Source organism: Ostrinia nubilalis, chromosome 28, assembly GCF_963855985.1.
Source record: "Ostrinia nubilalis chromosome 28, ilOstNubi1.1, whole genome shotgun sequence".
NCBI classification, from domain to species: Eukaryota; Metazoa; Arthropoda; class Insecta; order Lepidoptera; family Crambidae; genus Ostrinia; species Ostrinia nubilalis.
In genome coordinates, this window is record NC_087115.1 from 3,860,481 (window position 1) to 3,882,752 (window position 22,272).

The 22,272-nt window shown below is 38.5% G+C and overlaps 1 protein-coding gene and 1 long non-coding RNA gene across 4 annotated transcripts in view; both read left to right on the top strand.

The window, feature by feature from the left end:
- Positions 1–1,678: 1,678 nt before the first annotated feature.
- LOC135085401 (uncharacterized) overlaps positions 1,679–22,272 on the top strand; it is a 42,025-nt gene continuing 21,431 nt past the window's right edge. For all 3 annotated transcript variants that reach the window (XM_063980184.1, XM_063980185.1, XM_063980186.1), the window contains exon 1: positions 1,679–2,065. In XM_063980184.1, coding sequence (XP_063836254.1) covers positions 1,809–2,065 — 257 coding nt within the window. In that variant the 5' untranslated portion in view covers positions 1,679–1,808. The remainder of the gene's footprint in view (positions 2,066–22,272) is intronic.
- Positions 11,305–17,039, top strand: LOC135085465 (uncharacterized). Its single transcript, XR_010260123.1, has 2 exons — positions 11,305–11,485; positions 16,784–17,039. It is a non-coding gene; the product is annotated as an uncharacterized LOC135085465 (long non-coding RNA).

The window sequence follows — 22,272 nt, forward strand, 5'->3', positions numbered from 1 at the left end:
AATGCAATTTTACTGCGGAAATCGTTCTAATTTTGTAGTTGCGGGATTTGTTTTTTGACGTTTTAAGGTTCAATTTGAATAAAAACTGTATGTTTTTTTAACTGAGCCGAAACTGTTGGGTGCTCTGAAGGTTTTGCAAACAAAAACGGCAAATCACGGAACTGGTAGATACTGAATTATACGTAGGGACCGTCGACTTAATGGTTAATAATCCACCATTATTACACATTAATAGTCGTTTAAACACGAATTTTAGAAAATAAAAAAACCGCTAACATTCCCGCCAAGAAGTCCATCCTTATGTTATTTCAGGTAATTGTACTATTTTTTTTTTTTGAGAACTATAAAGTAGGTAAGTACACGAAAATACTTTATTTCTCATTATTTCATTTTTTTGGGATTTTGATAAGTTTAGTCGTCTTGTAAGTATTTTTTGTTTTACAAAATTTATCGATTGGTGCGTTTTACCCCCTCAGGGGTGGAGTTTTGTAAAATCCTTTCGTAGCGGATGCCTACGTCATAACATCTATATTTATGTACCTGCATATAATACCAAATTTCAGCCCGATCCGTCACTATGTCAGTCAGTTGTCAGTCAGTCAGTCAGTCGTCAGCCAGTCAGTCACCTTTGAGTTAACTATTTAAGATTTTCTTTCTTTCTGTTCTTTGGTGTGCAATAAAGAGTATTTATTAATATTATTATATGTATTTTAGTCATTTTTCTCTCCTAAGAGGTTAACATTAGGAGCACGGGCCGAGGCCAAATGCTATTATTATTATTTTGATACTGTGTACTTTTTTTCTTATTTAATAATAATAACCACTGTGCTTTTAATTCAATAAAAATGGTGGCAACCCTAGTAGTACTCTTGTACTCTACACTATGTTAGGTAATTCCCCTGATTCCGTGAATTCAACATCCGTACCACTTCTGATTAAAAATAGAAACACAATCGTCAGTGTAAAATCTACTTTATTGCTATAGCTTTTGAATCCTTTTAGTTTGGCCAGGATAGCGTGTGTACCAGCTTTGTAATAATAAGATCAATAAACTAGTGATGTGTGATGACATTGACATTCTCCCCAGTAATATCGATGTTAAAGTTAGGTCTACATAATTTATGGCTGATTTTTCAATCGTCAGATATCTTTTAACTGAAGAATAAACTTGTAATTTTGACATATTTCCCATACTGAAACTGTCAATGTGTCAATAAACTTATTCTTCAGTTAAAATTGTTCAGTCTCAGCCCAGCCCTTATTATAATTAATCTTATTAAACTTAATGCATTTTAACGTATTATTAAACCTGTAAGAATGGTGGAAAGGGGAAGTGGGGAGGGGGAGAGTGACCGAGCACATTAGAATGTAGGTCAAATGTCAGCGAGTCACATCTCCTTCAGATTTGTATGATCACCCCTCATGTGCCGCTCCCATATTATCTCAGGCACTTAGTTAAGTGCTATACCTACCTATAATAAGTATCGATACAAACAACCCCGGGACAAAGTTGACCTTCACTGGTTGGGTTTTTATTGGCGGTCAAGCTGTAGATCCTGGCTACACAGGAGTAGCAGCGCTGCAGCGGTGGGAACGAGGTGTGAATAGTCCCGAATAGGTATCGATAGTATTGTCGATATTACGTCAACGTCACTATCACTACACTAACACTGCAAAATAATAATCACTTCGGTTTTAGCTTTGCTCTTTGCTGGTTGACTAACCATTCATTGTCCAGTAATCCTAGCAACTACAATTACTTAGCAGAGTGCTATAAGTGAAGTGTCAAGTCAGTTTTGTTGTTAAAAATGTGGAAAAGGGGGCTCCTCTCCGATCCAGATGAGGACGATCCGGTAATTCTTGAAGGGTTACGAAGAATGTATACGATGCAAGATTTATTTGATTGCAAGTTCTTAGTTGGACCCGAGAAAGTGCCTTTTGGTGCACACAAGCTGATTCTAGCGATGGCTTCGACAGAGTTTAAAAGACTGCTTTATTCAGCAAGTGGTGATGAGCCGATACCTCTACATAACTTCGAACCAAAGACATTTGAACTACTGTTAAGGTGAGATCGTTTGTGAACTATGACCTAAGTTTAAGTTACAGTGGGCTGAGTGTAAGTTTACATCAAACGCGCTCATGCGCGTTTAAAAAATGTATAAAAAATTTAGTTTTTGAACGTTTCCGTCATAGGTACATAGGTACTAAGATTATAATCTAAGGGTACATATAATTTATAGATGAACTACACTGTGACTGAACTGTCCTTTATTTGACACTGACAGGGGGGCCACGGGCCACCGTCAATAGCGGATCGCTAGTTCCGACTTTTGCCACGGTGGAAGTGGAAACCATATAGTTGCACGACGATGGTGGCGCCCTGCTGTCAATGTCGTCGGTGGGACATTTCAGTGTAGTTCATCTATATTGTCATTTTTTCACAGTAGGCCCTCAGTGTACAGACGACGGCACGTCAACGTAAGTAACCACTGTGGGTGGGTTCTTGTTGTGCACATGAAGCTAAAGATAAAAATGGAGGCCAGACTTGGAACAAAAACTTGAGTCAAATACCTACTTATCTCTATCTCGCTCTCTGTGGGCCGACCTCTCTTAGTGTGGACTGTAGTATTGTGAAATAGCCAATTCACTAACCAAATCAGCCGGCCAGAAGTTAAACAAATAAATAATTAAATATTTGAACTACGATTACCTAGTTGAATTAAAAATCACAAAATTGTCGGCCGTTTAGGTTTAATGTGTTGGCGAATCAGGGAATTACAATCCCAATTCCTGGGGAATCGGTACCATGTGGCAACATCGGCCCAATCCGGCCCATCATGGCGGTTGTTTACTATTTTGTTTATTATGCAGTTAATTTCGTTTGAGATTGTTTACAGGAAATAATCATTGTTTTATCACAAGAAATGCTGCAAAATTTTGTAGTGCGTGGTTGCGGTAGTACGTGGTGTCCTGGAAGTGACATAAGATTCCACGCGTAAGTGTTTATTTCGTGATTTCCGACATTGGATCATTGTAAACATTTTTCACATATTTTACAGTAATTTCTTCCTAAAACGTTTTACCAGTATTTACACTTATCATTTTTAATGATACCTATGTCAAGAAATAAAGATTTTACATTGAGTTTCATTGAATTTGAGCAAATTTATATTTTTTGTTTATTTAGAAAGATAGAGTCTACCCACAGAGAGCGAGATAGTGATACATAGTTTGTGCTTCAAGGTATTCGGAGTGTGGCCTCCATTTTTATCTGTAGCTTCATGGTTGTGCAATCGTAATAGGGGCGAGTTTGCAACAAAAATGGGTAGCCTGATGTGCTGTCGTGTGTACCCATGAAGCTACAGATAAAAATGGAGGCCACACTCCGAATACCTACTTGAAGCACAAACTAAGTATCACTATCTCGCTCTCTGTGGGCAGACTCGCTCTTTCTAAATAAACAAAAAATATAAAATTGCTCAAATTCAATGAAACCAATGTAAAATCTTTATTTCTTGACATAGGTATCATTAAAAATGATGAGTGTAATTACTGGTAAAACGTTTTAGGAAGAAATTACTGTAAAAAATGTGAAAAATGTTTACAATGATCCAATGTCGGAAATCACGAAATAAACACTTACGCGTGGAATCTTATGTCACTTCCAGGGTTCCAGGACACCACGTACTACCGCAACCACGCACTACAAAATTTTGCACCAATTCTTGTGATAAAACAATGATTATTTCCTGTAAACAATCTCAAACGAAATTAACTGCTTAATAAACAAAATAGTAAACAACCGCCATGATGGGCCGGATTGGGCCGATGTTGCCACATGGTACCGATTACCCAGGAATTGGGATTGTAATTCCCTGATTCGCCAACACATTAAGCCTAAATGGCCGACAATTTTGTGATTTTTTATTTAACTAGGTAATCTTAGTTTCAAATTAGGGGTCGCAAACCGGGATACCGAATTTCGAAAATACCGGAATACCGGGCCAAATTTAGGTCTAATTAATACCGGTATTCATTTCACAAAAACCGGTATATTCGGTATTTTCGGTTTTAGTAAAATAAATAAAAAACAAATACAAATAGAAAAATTTACGCGCCATTTAATTCAAAATACGCGCGCGCGAGTTAATTAAAGTAAGTATTTGAACTAGTTAACCCAAGTTATTTTAATAAAGGATTATGATTATGCCAAATCCATTCCAGTCCAGAAGCTTGAAGACATCTTCCAGGGCGGTGGTAAACAGTTTTGGAGATATGACGTGTCCCTGTCTTACCTCTCGCTGCAGCTGGATAGGTTTCGAGTCCCGATCCTGGAGGCGGACCCACATTGTGGCATTTTTGTATAAACTTTTCAACACTTCGATATATCGATAGTCAATTTGTCACCTTTGGAGAGACTGTAGCATTGCCCAGGTCTCGACCGAATCGAAGGCTTTCTCATAATCCACAAACGCCAGGCAAAGTGGTTGATTATACTCCTCGGTCTTCTGTATAATCTGCCTTAGCGTATGTATGTGGTCTATGGTACTAAAGCCTTTTCGGAAACCGGCTTGTTCGGGAGGCTGGAAGTCGTCGAGCCTGCGAGCGAGACGATTCGTAATGACTCTTGAAAACAGCTTGTAGACATAGCTCAGAAGTGAGATGGGTCTATAATTCTTCTACAAGGTTTTGTCGCTTTTTTTGAAGAAGAGTATCACCACACTTCAGTGCCATGTCGTAGGCGTTTTCCTTCGAGTATGACGGAATTGAACAGCTTCTTAAGAGCTCTTAGTACCGGCGTTCCGCCTGCCTTCAAAAGTTCAGCCGTAATTCCATCATCACCCGGTGCCTTGTTGTTCTTCAGCTGTTTGAGAGCCATTCTAATCTCGTACAGACTGACGTCCGGGATATCTTCGGTATAGTGTCGGGTCAATCTAGCTCTTGGGTCTTCGGCTAGATTTGTGACAGGTGTGCGTACACTCGTGTATAATTGTCCGTAGAACTTCTCAACCTCTTCCAATATCTCCGGCTCCGACGAAATGGCTCTGCCATCCTCTGTCTTCAGCTTGGTCAGTTGACTTTGGTCAACAGACAGATCTCTTGCGAACACTTTAGAGCCCTTGTTTCACTCAATCGCCTCTTTAATACGGTCTGTATTAAATTGGCGTAGGTCGCGAGTCAAAGACTTGGAGATCTGTCTGTTAAGACGATACTGAGCAGCATCTTCAGAGGACTGCAGAACCAAGTTCCGTCTCTCTTCCATGAGTTGATTGGTGAGGTCAGAGATCTTTGTGGAGAAATTATTGCAAAGAACTAACTGATTGATTACCAACATATCAAACAACAAACCTTGTGTCAATGAGTATTTTGTTTTATTTAGAGCTGATTTTTCAATCGTTGGATAATTTTGGCATATTTGATAGTTTCAGTATGGGAAATATATCAAAATGACAAATTTATTCGTCAGTTAAAAGTTATTTGATGATTGAAAAATCAGCCCTTAGAAGATAAATTCATTTAGGTTAGGTACCTACTTACTATTCCTCCGCAAAATAAGTTTATTATACTAAATTTGCTAACTTTAGCTTAATCCCGGAAATATCGAAAATACCGGATTATCGGTATTGGTTTAGAGCCAATACCGAAAATACCGGTTTTGCTGAAATTATTCGGTATTGCGACCCCTATTTCAAATATTAATTATTTATTTGTTTAACTTCTGATTTGGTTAGTGAATTGGCTATTTCGAAGAATTTACAAGGAGATTTAAATCAGAAGATAGCAATACTACAGTTCACACTAAAAAGAGAGGTAGGGCCGCAGAGAGCGAGATAGATATAAGTAGGTATTTGACTCAAGTTTTTGTTCCAACTCTGCCCTCCATTTTTATCTTTAGCTTCATGTGTGTACCTAAACTTTTACGTCACTATTTTTTTTTTTAAGATTATTAGTATAGATGACCCACGCTGAAATGTCCCACCAAACTCAATGACAGGGGGGCGCTACCATCGTTCAACTATATGGTTTCCAACATGGCAAAAATCTGAACCAGCGATCCGGTATTGACGGTGGCGCCCCTCTGTCAATGTCATCGACAGGACAGTCCAGTATTTTGGAACTATACTATCCGTTCGCTTTGAGTTTGCCGCTGGCGATATGACGTCACTCGAAGAAAAGCGTCTATAACTTTATCAAATGGAAGCGCGGGAAACGTCGGTTTCGGTGGACGTCTTTTTTTGGAGAAATTATTTTTTCATTAATTTTCTATTTAAAGGATCAGATAAGTAGTGCAGTGTAGTTTGTTAACTTAATTTTTATTTATATATCATATTAGTGTATCATATCTCATCACATATTGGGTAAGTTTTAACTTTTTAACTTTCCATTTCGTCCAATGGACGACGATCCTCATGACCCGGGTGGGACAGCCCCCCCGGTATCTAATTACGTTACTATTTCACGTAATAGTTCATGTCTGGACACTGAAGGATCGGTAACTGATAATAATAACTGTGAGTCAAATGTTTCGCATGCAAAACGCAAACGAACTTTATCTAGAAAAGTTTGCAAACATTGTAACAAAAAAAGGAGGAGCCGTCATAATAAATCTAATGTGTTCGATTCAACAAACGTTTTTGAATGTCAGTGTATTCTTAGTAGCAGTACTAATGAATTACAGGATGCGCCCATAGTTTCTTCATTAGATCCATCTCCATCCACTGCGAATTTGTCGGCCAATGAAAACTTAACCAACTCCCCAAGTGCCCCAGTTGCTAGACCTTCTTATGTAGCTTCAGATTTGGCACCATATGTTGTTCACATACAAAGAGTTCCATCTGACCCTAATGAAAACTGCACCATTCATCCTATATCATTTGGCTTTTTCTTAAAAAAGAATGGGATTAGAAACATCATTGATGGTAGTTTAAAAAGAATTGGAAGGAACCGATTATCAATATCTTTCTCCAAATTTGAAGATGCTAACTCATTTCTAGATAACGGGAGTTTGAAGTTCAATAAATATAAAGCGTTCATACCTTCTTTTAATGTGACACGTATGGGTGTGGTGAGAGGTGTGCCGACAGACTGGACTGAAGAAGAGATTGTGAGCAATATTTCAGTACCAATAGGTTGTGGGAAAATTCTGAAAGCTAGGCGTCTTAAAAGGAAAAATATAGTTAATGGTGAGGCTCAGTTTGTGCCTATAGAAACAGTGGTGTTAACTTTTGACGGTCAGGTCCTCCCTAAGAGAGTGTTTTTATGTTTTAACTCACTGCCCGTTGACCTGTATATCTATCCCACCATTCAATGTTTTAGCTGCTGTCGGTATGGCCACGTGAAAAGTCAATGCCGTTCAACTCCTAGATGCTTTAAGTGTGGTCTAGGCCACTCAGGACATACCTGTTCAGTGGAGGAAGATGAAATAAGGTGTTGTTTATGTTCAGGTCTTCATATGGCTACTAGCAAAGTGTGTCCTGAATATAATAGGCAAAAGAACATAAAGGAATCTATGGCAAAAGACTGCATTACATATGCTGAGGCACTTAAATTACACCCCCCTTGTTCTAAATCTTATGCAGATGTTTTAGTATCTCCTACACCTCAGAATTCATACAATCATGTGTCATCAAATTACTCTAATAAGACCTCATACAAAAAAACTGTTTTCTTAAAGCCTAGATCTCCTCCTAGGTTCTCTAAAGGTTATGACAAATCTGCTCATGATGAAATCATTCAAGGATATAACTCTGAAATCTCTCCAAGTAAAAGTATTTTAATTAACAGCGATGAGAAATACTCAAACTCTTTAAGTAATTTATCATTAAAAGAATTAATTGTAGCCCTGATTAATTCTCTGCAAACTAATTTGTCATCCCTACCGTCCAACGCTGCCTCAATCAAAGATAGATTATTAGACAAAATTTCACATAACGAACAAAGCTTCAGCAATTCAATGGAATTGCCGCAGCATTTTAACTAAAAAAAGTGACCTTTTATATTTAATAAATAAAGAAAATCCATTTATTATTGCTCTACAGGAAACATGGCTTAAGCCTGTTTCCATTTTTAAAGTGCCTAAGTTTTCCTGTGTTAGAGAAGATCGTAGTGATGGGTATGGAGGCGTGGCTATTCTTATTAGTCACTCTACTCCGTTTTCCCATGTCCCAATTCCTCAGCACAGTAGTGATTTTTCTATTATTGCAGTTTCAGTAAATCATATAACTTTTGTCTCAATTTATATTCCTCATCCTACTTCCCACATTTATGATGAAATAGATAACATTATTGGCAACCTTCCTTATCCTATTATTATTATGGGTGATTTTAACGCTCAACATGAAGCTTGGGGAAGTAGTAGTTCTAATTATTACGGTAATAGGATTTTAGAAATTTTAGATAACAATCATTTATGTATCTTAAACTCTGGCGTTGCAACCCGCAGGACTGCGCCTCATGAAGGAGTGAGCGCTCCTGACTTATCTCTTTGTTCTACTAATTTAGCCTCGTCATTATCATGGTCAACATTACCTTCATCGTATGGCAGCGACCATTTCCCAGTTGTCATTGAATTCCCAGATATTAATAGGAATGTGAATAATCGCGAACCTCGAATGAAATACAGACTGGACCGAGCTGATTGGAGCCTATTTAAGGACAAGGTGGAACAAGGTCTTTCATCTCTACCGGTTGTTAGTGAAAACAATCAATCAGCATGTGCTGAAGCTTTAGCCTCTTTATTAATCGAATCTGCTAATCAGGTATTTCCTATTAAAAACGGTCGTCATACTAATAAAATCCCCTCACCACCTTGGTGGGATAGCGAGTGCTCAGATGCTGTTAGGAAAAGAAAGGAAGCGGAAAAGAATTACTGTGCTATTTCAACAGAAGCTAATTTTAACTTATTAGTTGAAATAATGTCAAATACCAAAAAGTTATTAAAACGCAAAAAGTGGGAAGGCTGGAGAAACTTTTGCTTATCCATCTCGCCAGATGTTTCCCCTTCTTTTGTTTGGACTAACATAAGAAAATTTAGATCTGCTTTTAAAGAATCCCAGCCGCCGTCTCTTAATGATACTTTAATTGAAGAATTTTTAGATAAACTTGCTCCACCTTCTGTTGCTGAGAATCTTTCTATACCCAATGATGCTTTTTTATTTACAAACATTGAACATACTGTTCTTAGCGACCCTTTTTCACTTTCTGAGCTTAAAGGAATTTTAACTTATGTTAAAGACTCTGCGCCGGGTGGCGATGGGATCCCCTACTCATTTCTGTGTAACCTTAGTAATTCTAGCTTGTTATATTATCTAACTCTTGTAAATTCTATTTTCAATTCTGGTTGCGTTCCACCTTCATGGAAATCTCAGGAAGTAATTCCAATTTTGAAACCCCATAAGCCACGAGAAGACTCCAACTCTTACAGACCAATTGCACTCTCATCCATTCTTATGAAAGTAGCTGAGCACTTAATTAAAAACCGGTTGGAATGGTTTATGGAGAGTAAAGGCTTGCTCAGCAAGAGTCAATACGGTTTCAGAAAAGGGAAGAGTTGTGCAGATAGTATTGGCATTTTTTGCACTGATATTAGATTGGCGTTTTCATGTGGCGCTTCAGTTCTTTCGGCTTTTCTTGATATAACAGCAGCATATGATAATGTGTTGTTAACTGTTCTTAGAAGTAAACTTTTACAACTACAAGTTCCCGGTTTGCTCGTAAATTTCATCCTAAATATCTTATCTATGCGAACTATAAATGTTATTCATGATAACAAAATCTCATCCAGGTTATTAAGTAAGGGCCTTCCTCAAGGTTCCGTCTTGAGTCCTTTATTATTTAACATCTATAGCTATGATTTAGAACCTTCTATGAATAACAGTGCACATATTTTACAATATGCTGATGATCTGCTCCTCTATGTTAGTGGTAATAATATACAGTTAATGTGTGAGTCTCTTACATATTCTCTCTCCCTATTAAAATCATGGTTAGACAAAAATGGCCTTAGCCTTTCCCCTCCTAAAAGCTCAATAGTTTTGTTTTCTAGAATCCGTTTTCCACCCCCAATTAGTGTTTATTTTGATAATCAACCAATCCCGGTTAAAAATGAAGCCAAATTTTTAGGAATCATTTTAGATTCCAAAATGACAGGTCTTCCGCATTTCTATTACATCAGTTCTAAATGTGAGCGACTATTAAATATTCTCAGATGTCTAACTGGTGTCTGGTGGGGCGCTCATCCGTTCTGTTTAAAGCTTTTATATAATGCCCTTATCAGGAGTATCCTCGATTACGGAACTTTCTTTCTTGAACCCTGCAGTATAGTGGGGCTTCGTAAATTGGATTTGATCCAAAATAAAGCTCTTCGATTAGTAACTGGTGCCATGAAGTCGAGCCCTATTATTGCTCTTCAAGTCGAGTGTGTCGATCCACCTCTTAAGCTACGTCGTCAATACTTAAGTGATAGATTTTTATTCCGAGCATTACAGTTTTCGAATCACCCTCTCCATTCAAAACTTACAGCTCTTTTAGAATATGTAGAATCTTCCTCATACTGGTATCACAAATCTCCTCCGTGTCTAGTAATCAGTTATCGTAAATACATATCTCTGCAAGCTCCTACCCATAGTTCCTCTTATCTGCCAATTTTTTGTAGTAAATATGAAGAGTTAATGTTCTCCCCAGAGATTTATTTTGATTTGGGTGTTTACAAAGATGATCGAAATGCCCTCACAAACTTTAATTTTATGATTGACAGGGATTGGTCTAACTGGCAACACATGTATTGTGATGCATCAAAGCATTCTACCAATAGCCAAGTAGGCGTTGGAGTCTACCATGAGCAATTAAAAATAGTTCAAAAAATCAAATTTCCCCCAGAAACATCTGTATTTACAGCTGAATGTGTCGGCCTTTTCAAATCTCTTGAATACATCTTAATTATGAAATTGCAACAAACTATTATTTTCACTGATTCAAAAAGTGCTCTTCAAGCTCTTGTTAAATTCCCTTTTAAGTCAAATACTTTCTACCCTGTAATCATGGATTGCAGGCGGCTACTATACAATTGCTTCTTAAAAGATTTGAAAGTTGTATTTGGTTGGATTCCTGGTCACAGTAATATTCCCGGGAATGAAAGGGCCGATCGCTTAGCTAATGATGCAATTTCCTGTGGTGACCTGTTCCCATATAAAAATTACAGTCATGACTTACTTTCACTTCCCAAACTCTCCCTTAGGGAATCTTGGGAAAGTCAATGGACTGACAGCAGTCAAACTAAAGCGAAACACTACAGGAATATTCAACCACATGTTCCTCTCAAACGAAAATAATTTTTTTTCCGTCTCGCGAGTGTCAGTGGCTACACGTGTTTCAGGAAAACAATTAGTTTTGGTGTAATTACTAGTGTAATCTTTTACAGAAAACCAATTTTAAGCTAAATTATTACTAAAACAAGGGTGGTGGTACATAAGTTTATTTATTCTCGGTAAGTTTTAACAAAAATGGACCCTAGTCCTCCCGACCCGCCTGATCCTCCAGATCAGACGGATACAATGGAGGTCTCCCAACCCTTATTCTCCCAAACGGCAACTAAACGCCGCCTAGATACGGAGGTTGACTCCGAGCCCGCCAAGAGGACAAACACAGACGGATCTTCACAAAATCATCAATCGGTGTACACACATCCCTCACTTGTGATTGCTCCTAAAATATACAGCGACCAGGACAAAGGCCCCTTTATCGTTCACGTTTCCCATGTGGAAAATGAACCTTCTTCCCCAGCTTATATTCAACCCATGAGATTTGGCAAATTTCTGGTCACTAACAAGATACAGGGAATTATTTTAGACGGTGTCAAAAAAATTGGCAGAAACAAGATTTCTGTCGAATTTCTTTCATCCACTGCTGCCAACAATTTCCTTAATAATGAAATTTTGTCCATGTACAAATATGTAGCTTCCATCCCAACTTATAACGTGACCCGCATGGGCCTCATTCGAAATATCCCTACAGACTGGACCATGGAGGAACTCGCAGAATCCTTGACTACCCCAGACGGCTGCGGTATCCTTTTGAAGGCACGCCGTCTCAATAGGAAACTAGTTCAAGAAAATCAAACTTCCTGGGTCCCCACACAAACAGTCGTAGTCACATTTAAGGGTCAAGTTCTCCCGGAAAGAGTCTTTTGCTTCCACAACTCATTACCAGTTGAGACGTACCAACTCCCAACTATCCAATGCATGAACTGCTGTCGTTTTGGCCACGTTAAGTCTCAATGCCGATCCAAGCCAAGATGCTACCGATGCACACAACCACACTCTGCTGAGGAATGCCAAGTTACGGAAGACAAAGCTACATGTATCAACTGTCAAGGCCCCCATTTTGCTTTAAACAGGTCCTGCCCAGAGCACTCTCGGCAGAAGGCAATTAAGATCACCATGTCTCAGGACAATGTCTCTTACTCCCAGGCCTCCTCCCAATTTGCGCCAGTTCGTAGGTCATATGCAGACATTGCTAAATCCCCATCACCCCAAAAATCCAACCCCACTCCTCAATCTTCCTACCCCCAATCCTCACCCTCCACTCAATCCAGCTCTTACAGAAAGTCCATCCCGCGTCCTTCCCGTCCTCATACGCCATTGAATAAAGGGTATGACAAACAGGCGCACCAAGCCATAATAGGCAACTGTGCCTCCGCCCTCCCCAATGGCTGCGCTTTAGGCGATGACTCTTTTTCCTCCTTAGGAGAGGAGAACCTTCTGGACCTGGTTCTCTCTCTTATCCTTCAAATTGTTTCTGGCCGTAAAAACACCTTACCGTCCAACGTTGCGCAAAAGCTTTCCCAAATCTCGCAGTTAACTTGCAATAATAATGTCGACAGAGGTAGTCCAATGGAACTGCAAAAGCATTAGACGTAAAAAACACGAATTAACTTTTTTAATTAATAAATATTCTCCATCGGTCCTAGCCGTCTCGGAGACATGGCTGGTGCCTGGTTCACACTTTCGTGTATCAGGTTACTCGTGCCTCCGGGATGATAGGACCGATGGTTACGCGGGAAGTGCCTTACTTGTAAGGCGCTCTCTCCGCTATACCCAACTTCCTCTCCCCTCGCACAGTCAAGACATTAATGTCGTGGCCGTGCGAGTATTTGACATATCCTTTCTATCCGCTTACATTCCTCGTCCTAACTCTTCCTCTATTAATGAATTACGCTCTGCCATTATATCCCTTCCTCCTCCTGTCCTCATTATGGGTGACTTAAATGCCCATCACGTCTCATGGGGCTCATATCACTCTGACTCCCCTGGATCATTGCTTTTGGATCTTTTGGATGATTTGGACCTCTGCATTTTGAACAGTGGCTATCCAACGAGAAGATGTGCGCCGTCTCAAAACCCAGCGTCTGCCGTGGATGTCTCGTTTTGTTCACCTAATTTAAGCTCAATTCTTTCCTGGAGTGTTCTTAAGAGCACGTTCGGTAGTGACCATTTTCCAATTTTAATTTCTCTACCGAATAATAACTCTGTAATAAATCGCCCCCCTCCCCTCTTAAAATATAAATTAAATAACGCTGATTGGTCAGGCTATTATGCGTCGGTTAGAGAAAAACTGAAGGACCTACCTAACGTCACTAACGAGAACGCTCTTGATGTGTACTCGGAGTTTGTGAATACCCTGCTGACATCAGCTGATGCTCATATTCCCACAAAAAACCCATCTAGGAAGGTGTCACCTCCCTGGTGGGATGCAGAGTGTACTGCTAGTGTCCAAAATCGTAAAGAGGCTGAAAAAAGATACAATCGTTCAATGTCCATGGAGAACTACATCTTCTACCAAAAAACTGCTGCGCAAACCAGAAAATTCCTGGCCAAAAAGAAGAGAAAGGGCTGGATTAAGTTCTGCGAGACTATGTCTCCAAGAACTCCTTCCTCAATAGTTTGGAAGCATATCAAAAGATACCGTAGGTCTTTATTACCAATTAATGCTCCATCAAATGATCCCTCAGCATGGTTAAATGCTTTCGCTGACAAATTGGCCCCTCCTTTTGTTCCTTTCATGGATAGCTTCCCTTCTCCCAGTAGTTTTCTCCCTCATACAAACAACCTCGATCGGCCCTTTTCATTTGAAGAACTGTCATTGGCTCTTGACGGTTTAAAGGATTCTTCCCCAGGGGTAGATGGAATCCCATACTCTTTTATATTAAAATCCCCCGAAAAAGCCAAACATTACTTTCTTGACACCATTAACTCTTTTCATGATCTAGGTTCTCTTCCGGAATCTTGGAAACAACAGATAGTTATTCCAATCCCCAAACCAGGAAAAGAACCTTCAGACCACAATTCCTACCGTCCTATAGCTCTCTCTTCCGTCCTTCTCAAAATAATGGAGCATATGGTTAAAAACCGCTTAGAATGGTTCTTAGAATCCAACAACATCTTGCCTAAGTCCCAATTTGGCTTCCGTAAAGGGCTGAGCACTCTTGATAGTTTGAGCATATTGACAACCGATATTCGAGTAGCTTTCCAAAATAAAGAATTCCTTGTTGGTGTTTTCCTGGACATAGCCTCCGCGTATGATAATGTTTTGCTCCCATTGCTCAGGCAAAAATTGCACTTGCTGAGTATCCCGGAGAAACTGGTACGTCTCATCTGTAACTCATTGATGTCTAGATCAATAACGGTGAGATGCCAAGACTCTTCTGTTCCTCGTTTAATATGGAAAGGCCTCCCTCAAGGGTCTGTGCTTAGTCCCCTACTCTATAGCGTTTATACATACGACCTAAACAGAACAGTTGACTCTTTCTGCAGCATACTGCAGTACGCGGATGATATATCCTTGTATTACTCCTCCAAATCTATTAACGAAGCAAGCTCCCGTCTAAACTCAGCATTAGATTACCTTAACTCCTGGATGACAGATCATGGACTCTCAATTTCTGTTCAAAAATGTAGTTGCGTTGTCTTCACTAGAAAACGTTCCATTCCAAATTTAGATATTTCATTGAACGGCGATACCATTCCCTGCAACAATCAAGTAAAGTTTTTGGGATTAGTTCTTGACACCCGATTGTCAGGTATCCCGCATTTCAGTTACATCCTTGGAAAGGCAGAAAAAGGGTTAAATATTCTTCGAGCCCTCTCGGGTGCCTGGTGGGGTGCTCATCCTTATTCCCAAAAGCTACTATATAATGCTATCGTTCGTAGCCATTTTGACTATGCTTCATTTCTGTTAGACCCGTGCAACAAATCCGTCCTCGATAAGCTTACTAAAACCCAGTCTAAATGTCTTCGCATAATACTGGGAGCTATGAAATCCTCGCCTATCAACGGATTACAAGTTGAAAGCGTGGAACCTCCCCTCTATTTGCGTCGACAATACCTCAGTGACAGATTTTATTTAAAAGTTTCTCAAAATTCAACTCACCCATTAAATGACAAATTAATCCTCCTCTCTTCACTGATCAACAATGACCTCTCCCGGAGTTTGCCATGTATCTTGTTAAGTTACCAGAAATTTAACCGTCTCCCCACTCCGATTGAAAACATGACATTGAATCCCCTTTTCTCTAACAGCTTTGAATCTCTACTTTACCATCCCTCGATTATTTTAAACTTTGGTATAACTAAAGATTCATGTTCTGCAGGCCAAGAATTTATCAATATTGTCTCCGAACACTGGCAAGGCTGGCTCAAGATATATACTGATGCTTCTAAGCTGGACGAAGGTGGATGCACAGGTGCTGCAGTATGGATCCCAGCATACAAAATAACATTGAATTTTAAGTGTCCTCCTGTTACATCAGTGTTCACCGGAGAATCTGTTGCTATACTTGAAGCTATTCGCTACATTATCTCTCATCAACTAAACAACACTCTAATTTTCACCGATTCTCTAAGCTGTCTTCAATCCATTTTAGCCAATCCCTTCAAATCCAAATCCAAATTTCCAATAATTTTCAAAATTCGAGAAGCCCTATATCAGTGTAATCAGCTGAATTTAAACGTCGTTTTGGCCTGGATCCCAAGCCATCGAGGAATTCCTGGTAATGAAACAGTAGACTCATCCGCCAAAATTGCTATAACCACTGGCTCGTTGGAACATTACAAGTTATATGCGCATGACGCTTCCTCCCTGCCACGCAGTCACCTTTACAAATCATGGAATACTCATTGGGAAAAGTCTAAACGATTGGCTGGTAGATATTATGCAGACATCCAACAGAGCATTCCCACAAGACCCTGGTTCTTTAAATATCACCACTTATCTAAAAGGACTGTTTCCATTATCTGTCGCTTGCGTCTTGGACATGCTTGTACCCCGGTTCACCTTGCAAAAATGCGGATTAAAGATAATTCCCTATGTGAGTGCGGCTTAGATGAGGGATCAACCAATCATATATTTTTTAACTGTCCCAAAATTGGCTCTTCCTTGTTTGATTTTCTTCCAAAAAAATTCCCACTCCCTACTAACATTAAGTGTGTACTTAATTGTAATAACCCTTCCACTTTAAAATCCCTTGTTAAATTCATTAACTTAAACAAAATTAATTTGTAGGTGGATGGTTCTATTTGGCAAACGTTTTTAAATTTTATCCCTCTGAGTGACAAGTCTCTCTTTTTTTTTTTTTTTATTTTTTATTTTTTTTTTATTTTTTTTCCCCTTAATTGTCGCCCGCAACAACAACATCCCTTTTTTGTCTCCCATAATTTTATTGTTTGTTCTGTTTATATTTTATTTTCATGTATTGTGCTGTCTTATTTGTGATGTCTGTTTGTTTTAGGTATTTAAATTTGCTTAAATTGCAGCTACAAAATTATTTATTTTTATAACCACACTGTGTAAAAGCTGCGCACGTGACATTGGCGGAATAGTGTGCCCTCAGTGGCGAAAAAACGCAAGTTCATCGCCATAAACCAAAGAAGAAGAAGAAGAAGTTCCTCTCAAACCGTGGTTTTTCAAACTGAAGCTGGATAAGGCAGGGACTAGTAGCCTCATTCGTATGCGACTGGGTCATGTTTGCCTCCCCTTTCATTTGGCTAGATTAAAGATTGTAAACAGCGACCATTGAAGTAATATTACTACGTATAGAACAGACATCGCGAACAAAATATGTGCAGTGCGGGGTGCGGGGCGGGAATTTGACGGACAGCTGTCAGTCAAATCCATGACTATCAAGTTTCATAATAATTTATGGCGATAAAATCTGCACCAGAAAATGTCGTACTTCATTGCTAGGATTGCGCGTATAGTGACGTTCCTGCGGTCGCCTCATCATTGACATTTTGAATCGATTGTGAAAATAAACAAATCGACTAAATTGTGTTATTTATAATTTTCATGGTGCTCAATAGCAAAAATGTTCAGCTACTTACATTATTTTCTTTTATTATATTGTGCGTTTCCTGTAATGTAATCTAAGCGCCCCTCCCTTAGACTAATATTAGCCCTCCTAGACAAGTGACAAAACAAGTGAAATCACTTCGCTCTGCCGTTTTTTGGTGTTAGTTACTTCACTCTGTGATGCGAATTTAAAATTACAACTGGCGATTCCAAATTCACAATTGAGGGGATTGTGGCTAATCGTGTTACTTGTGCTACAAGTGCGTATGGGCTTCATACTGATGCTTAAGCCTTTAATAATTTTTCTTCCCGATTAAAATCTAATGTAATCGATAATCGCCTTGAGAATCGTTAACTGGTATTTTCTAATTCGATAAAAAAATGACCCATCTCTAGTTTAAAACTGTCATCCAACAGCGCACGAAATATTATGAGTTATAGATAATGATACCATTACAGAGGCGACACTTCGTTTACGTTTAGTTTCTGCCTATTGAATTGGATACTGTAAGGAATCATCGTTATCATCATTTTAGCTACTGGACGTCCACTTCTGAACAAAGGCCTCCTCCAATGATTTTCACGTCGCCCAGTTGATAGTGGCCTGCACACAGCGTCTTCCTGCTATCTTTAGTCAGTCCATCTTGAGATTTTAGAAAAATTCCCACTCGTCACGGTAGGGACAAAGCTAGGGATGACCCACGCCTCCACTCCGGAACCTTTCTGACGTTCAGTTATTTTATTGTCACTATTGTTAACTATTGAGCTCCTCAGCGGTTGAGTACTCGTACAATAGCTGTACCTCAATTCTATACAAAGTGAGGTAGAAGTTACGGGACTATTCCCACCTCTCCTTTCCACTGCTGCATCTCCTGTGTAGCTAGCACCTAGATTAGTTGATTTAAAGCCAAGGTATTATATCAGTTTTTAGGTAATGACTTAGTGCATCTAAAAATAGAAAAAATGTAAGTTCACTTTCTAATTTTTTTTGTAACATTGAACAATCCTATATTACTATTATGGAAGCAATAAACGTATTGAGTATTGAAATCTAAAAAGAAGCATCATTTTTTTTAACGTTCAAGTGTTCCTAAGAAATTTAAATGGGAGCTTTTGGTTAACTTTTTGATGGCAACGTATTGCTTACTTTTTCAGCTGTCGAACGAATTCACTTTTATATTTATAGGTCGTGTACATCGGTAGATTTTGCTAAATAAAAGAATCCATCCGGACTCAGAAATAAAAAAAATAAAATAGCTGTAATTTTTAAATAGTAGGGATAAAATGTTTTATCAGTAGATTTGTCGATAAAATTGATCATATTACTGCGCCCTAACGGGTCGGACACTGGTGACCAGACACACTGTATAATTATTATAATTTTAGCCTATCTCGTGAGCTAGGTGTCAATAATTAGGGTGATTTACTAACTAACCAGTCGCATACGAACAACAGCAGTGAGATTCGAACAAGTTTGATCCATGATCCCGCACGACTATTGTGTGAGCCCACTCGTAACCCAAGCTTATTTAGCTTAACACGAGGGGCTGGACGGGACTATTAGTAATTTGTGCAATACAAATTGCTAATAATCGTTAAAAAAATCTTTTTATTGCTTTATTTAACCTTCCTTTCGTATAGTAATTTATGAGTCAGTGTCAAGTCTGCGATTTTTAATCTTTGAAATTTTCGTAAAATGGCTGCCGCCGCGGTGACGCCTTGTAATTGACAAATTAAAATTAAATTAGTGTTTTAAAGTGCATAAATGTACAACATAATGGTAACAAGTCATTCCTTGATTTTTACTTAATATGTTTCTGGAGTTATTTGAACAGTATTTTCGTGTATAGGATGGTATATTTTCAAAAAACAAAACGGCACCCAAGCGTGTTGTCACAGCAACCGCTGGGCACATACTAATTGAAGATCGGTCCACGGACCTGTTTGCGTGCCAGAAACAATCTCGTTGACATGTCTTCTCTAGTACGTAGTAGGGTAAGTGCGCTAGTTTTCGTCCAATTATCGGAGTTGCCAACTTTGTGATGCGAAATGAATATCTTAAAATACCCTTACTCATATGTATCATATGTCATTTTAGTCCTTATATAGTCTACTTTACGTTAATATTATATGACAATAAGTAAATACCACGGGTTTTTTTTATAAAAAATATTTTATGCAAAAGAAACGATTTCACTAGTTTTCGTCCAAAAAAATCAGTTTTCGTCCTAGTGTACGCTAGTTTTCGACCACTGTATAGAAAAAAGAGTGCAGTTGAATTATAAACTTAAAACCAATTCTGCAATACAGTAACTATAGATTGTGGTATATCATTTGAAAGGTAATTTTGTTAGCTTTCAAATGATATCAAAAAGATTTAAATAAGTTTCTTACCTAAATTTAGGAAAATATTGCAATAGGTCGAAGGACAAATGGACGAAAACTAATCTACAGGAATAGCTAATTTTAGTTTTCGTCCACCCCAGTGCTTGCTCATGACGTCATGGACGAAAACACAACAACGTTTAAAGCTGTTTTTTGTTTTCGTCCACATCTTTTTAACGGTTTTTATGGGTTTATCACTGTTAAAAAGTGGACGTAAACTAAAATGTTTAATGTAATAGCAATAAAGAAAATATTGGAAGAAAAAAACATTGTATTTTGTAGGTCCATTGAAGTAAAATGATTATTAAAAATATTAACTAGGTGTCAGGGTTTCCGTCCACGTGGACGAAAACCAAAATCTTGCAAAATTGTTATGCTAGTATTAGTCCACTTAATTATGTAAGATTTCTATACAAACACTTTAATAAACCCTTAAAATAATGTTTATTATGCTAATAATTAGACATACGAGCCAAAAACATTACGTAAAGTAGCTAAAACAGTAATTAAACATACCATGAAAGTTCCCTACCGGCACGTTTTTTTCCTAACTTGACGACGTTTTCCATTCACTTGTGTGCAGCAACTTCTGTAGATTTTTTTGGAGTTATTACTTGTCAAATTACATTTTCATGCAGGCAGAACTGTTACTTACATATTATAGATTGTAACAAGTCCAAACTTGCACGGAAAGTTAGGTTTGTATTCTAATTTTCCGTATTTGTTTGTGGCAAGTCGGTCAAATGGACGAAAACAGGAGCTGGACGGAAAACCGGCGCAATTACCCTACATTATAACTCAATGACAGCGACAAATGCGACTGTGGAGACGCAAATGAAGTGGGTGACCTAAACCATTGTCTATTTTCATGCCCTAAATATGACCGCTCCTCTTTTATATCTTCCTTACTGACCCTCCGTGTCCCTTTTCCTACTTGCATTAATTCTCTTTTATATACGAACGACCTCTCTATATATAAATGTATCTCTATTTATTTATCTAATAATAATTTAAAGGTTTAGTTTTCCTAATTTCCTATTAACACTTCCTACCAGTTCCTACCTATACTGATCCTAGCCCTAAATTCCGAAATTCCGCTTTTTTATTGACATCCGTTTCCCTACCTTGACATTGGCAAATGCGCAAACCGCGCGAGCCATATAAATAAAAAAAAAAAAAAAACTTTATCAAACTATATTTAAAATATTTTTTATTTATTATCTATACTTATAATAAATCTGTAGAGAGGTCAATTCTGTACATGAAATATATTTTCAAAATAACTATCAGGGGGTGATTAGTGATCGATACTGATGCCAAAAATGCAATCAGTAAAATTTTTGTCTGTCTGTCTGTCTGTCTGTCTGTATGTTCCTTATAGAAACAAAAACTACTGGACGGATTTTAACGAAACTTGGTACAATTATTCTTCATACTCCTGGGCAGGTTATAGGATACTTAGGAATTCCCACGGGAACGGGCATTAGCGGGAAAATCCTTTTGTATGAAAAATCTAAACCGCTTAAGTTAGACGCTTGAAATTTGGCATGTAGGTACCTTAGTAAACTTAGAGCTTAGTTACAACAAGGAATTCCCGAAATTCTCACGGACACGGGAATAAGACGGAAAAAACATTTGTATGAAAAAATCTAAGCCACGTAAGATAGACGCTTGAAATTTGGCATGCAGGTACCTTAGTAAATTTAAAGCTTAGTTACAACAGGATATTGCAAAATTCTCACGGGAACGGGAGTTAGCGGGAAAAAACATTTCTATGAAAAAATCTAAACCGCGTAAGATAGATGAAGGGGGTAAAACGGGATCCACGCGTACGAAGTCGCGGGCGGCCGCTAGTTATTCATAAAATTGTGTATTTGCGTAAAATAAGACACATTAATTGCATTTAATCACTAACTAATTGCGTTTAATCGCGGTTGGGGGAGGGGGATGCGCGATGCGCATTCCACGGACCGGCAAACTTAGCGCGAACGGGTAGTAGTAGTAATTTTTACGAGTGAGCTCACCACATTGTCGAGCGCAGCCGCAGCGGGGACCGAATCCGCGTTGCCGCGTTGCCTGGATAATGAGTCGGCCAGTCCGACCCCTTTCACTGTTCGGCTATCGTGGCTTCAAAATTATGGCTAACTAATTTTTTGACTATGTTGGTAATGATACAATATTATTATTCAAAATCAAAATCAAAAGTGTTTATTCAGTTTAGACCACAAGTGGCACTTATGTATTATTATTATGTTACGGTCAAAGTGATAAATGTGAAAATTATGAATAATCGCCGGTTATTATGAATAATTACCGCATGATTTGGTTAATGTGATTAATATGAGGCAATTTATGTGTGTATAAAACTAAATAGGCGGCTTAGGGGTGGCCCAAGGGCCACCCCCGCCGCACCTTAACCTATTTTTCACTTTAAATCAAAACATTATGGTATAGGCATCATGGAAAAGTAATATTATGCAAGAAACATTCCAAACTCATTATGCCAAATTATATTAATAACACTGCACAACAAAATTGCAACTT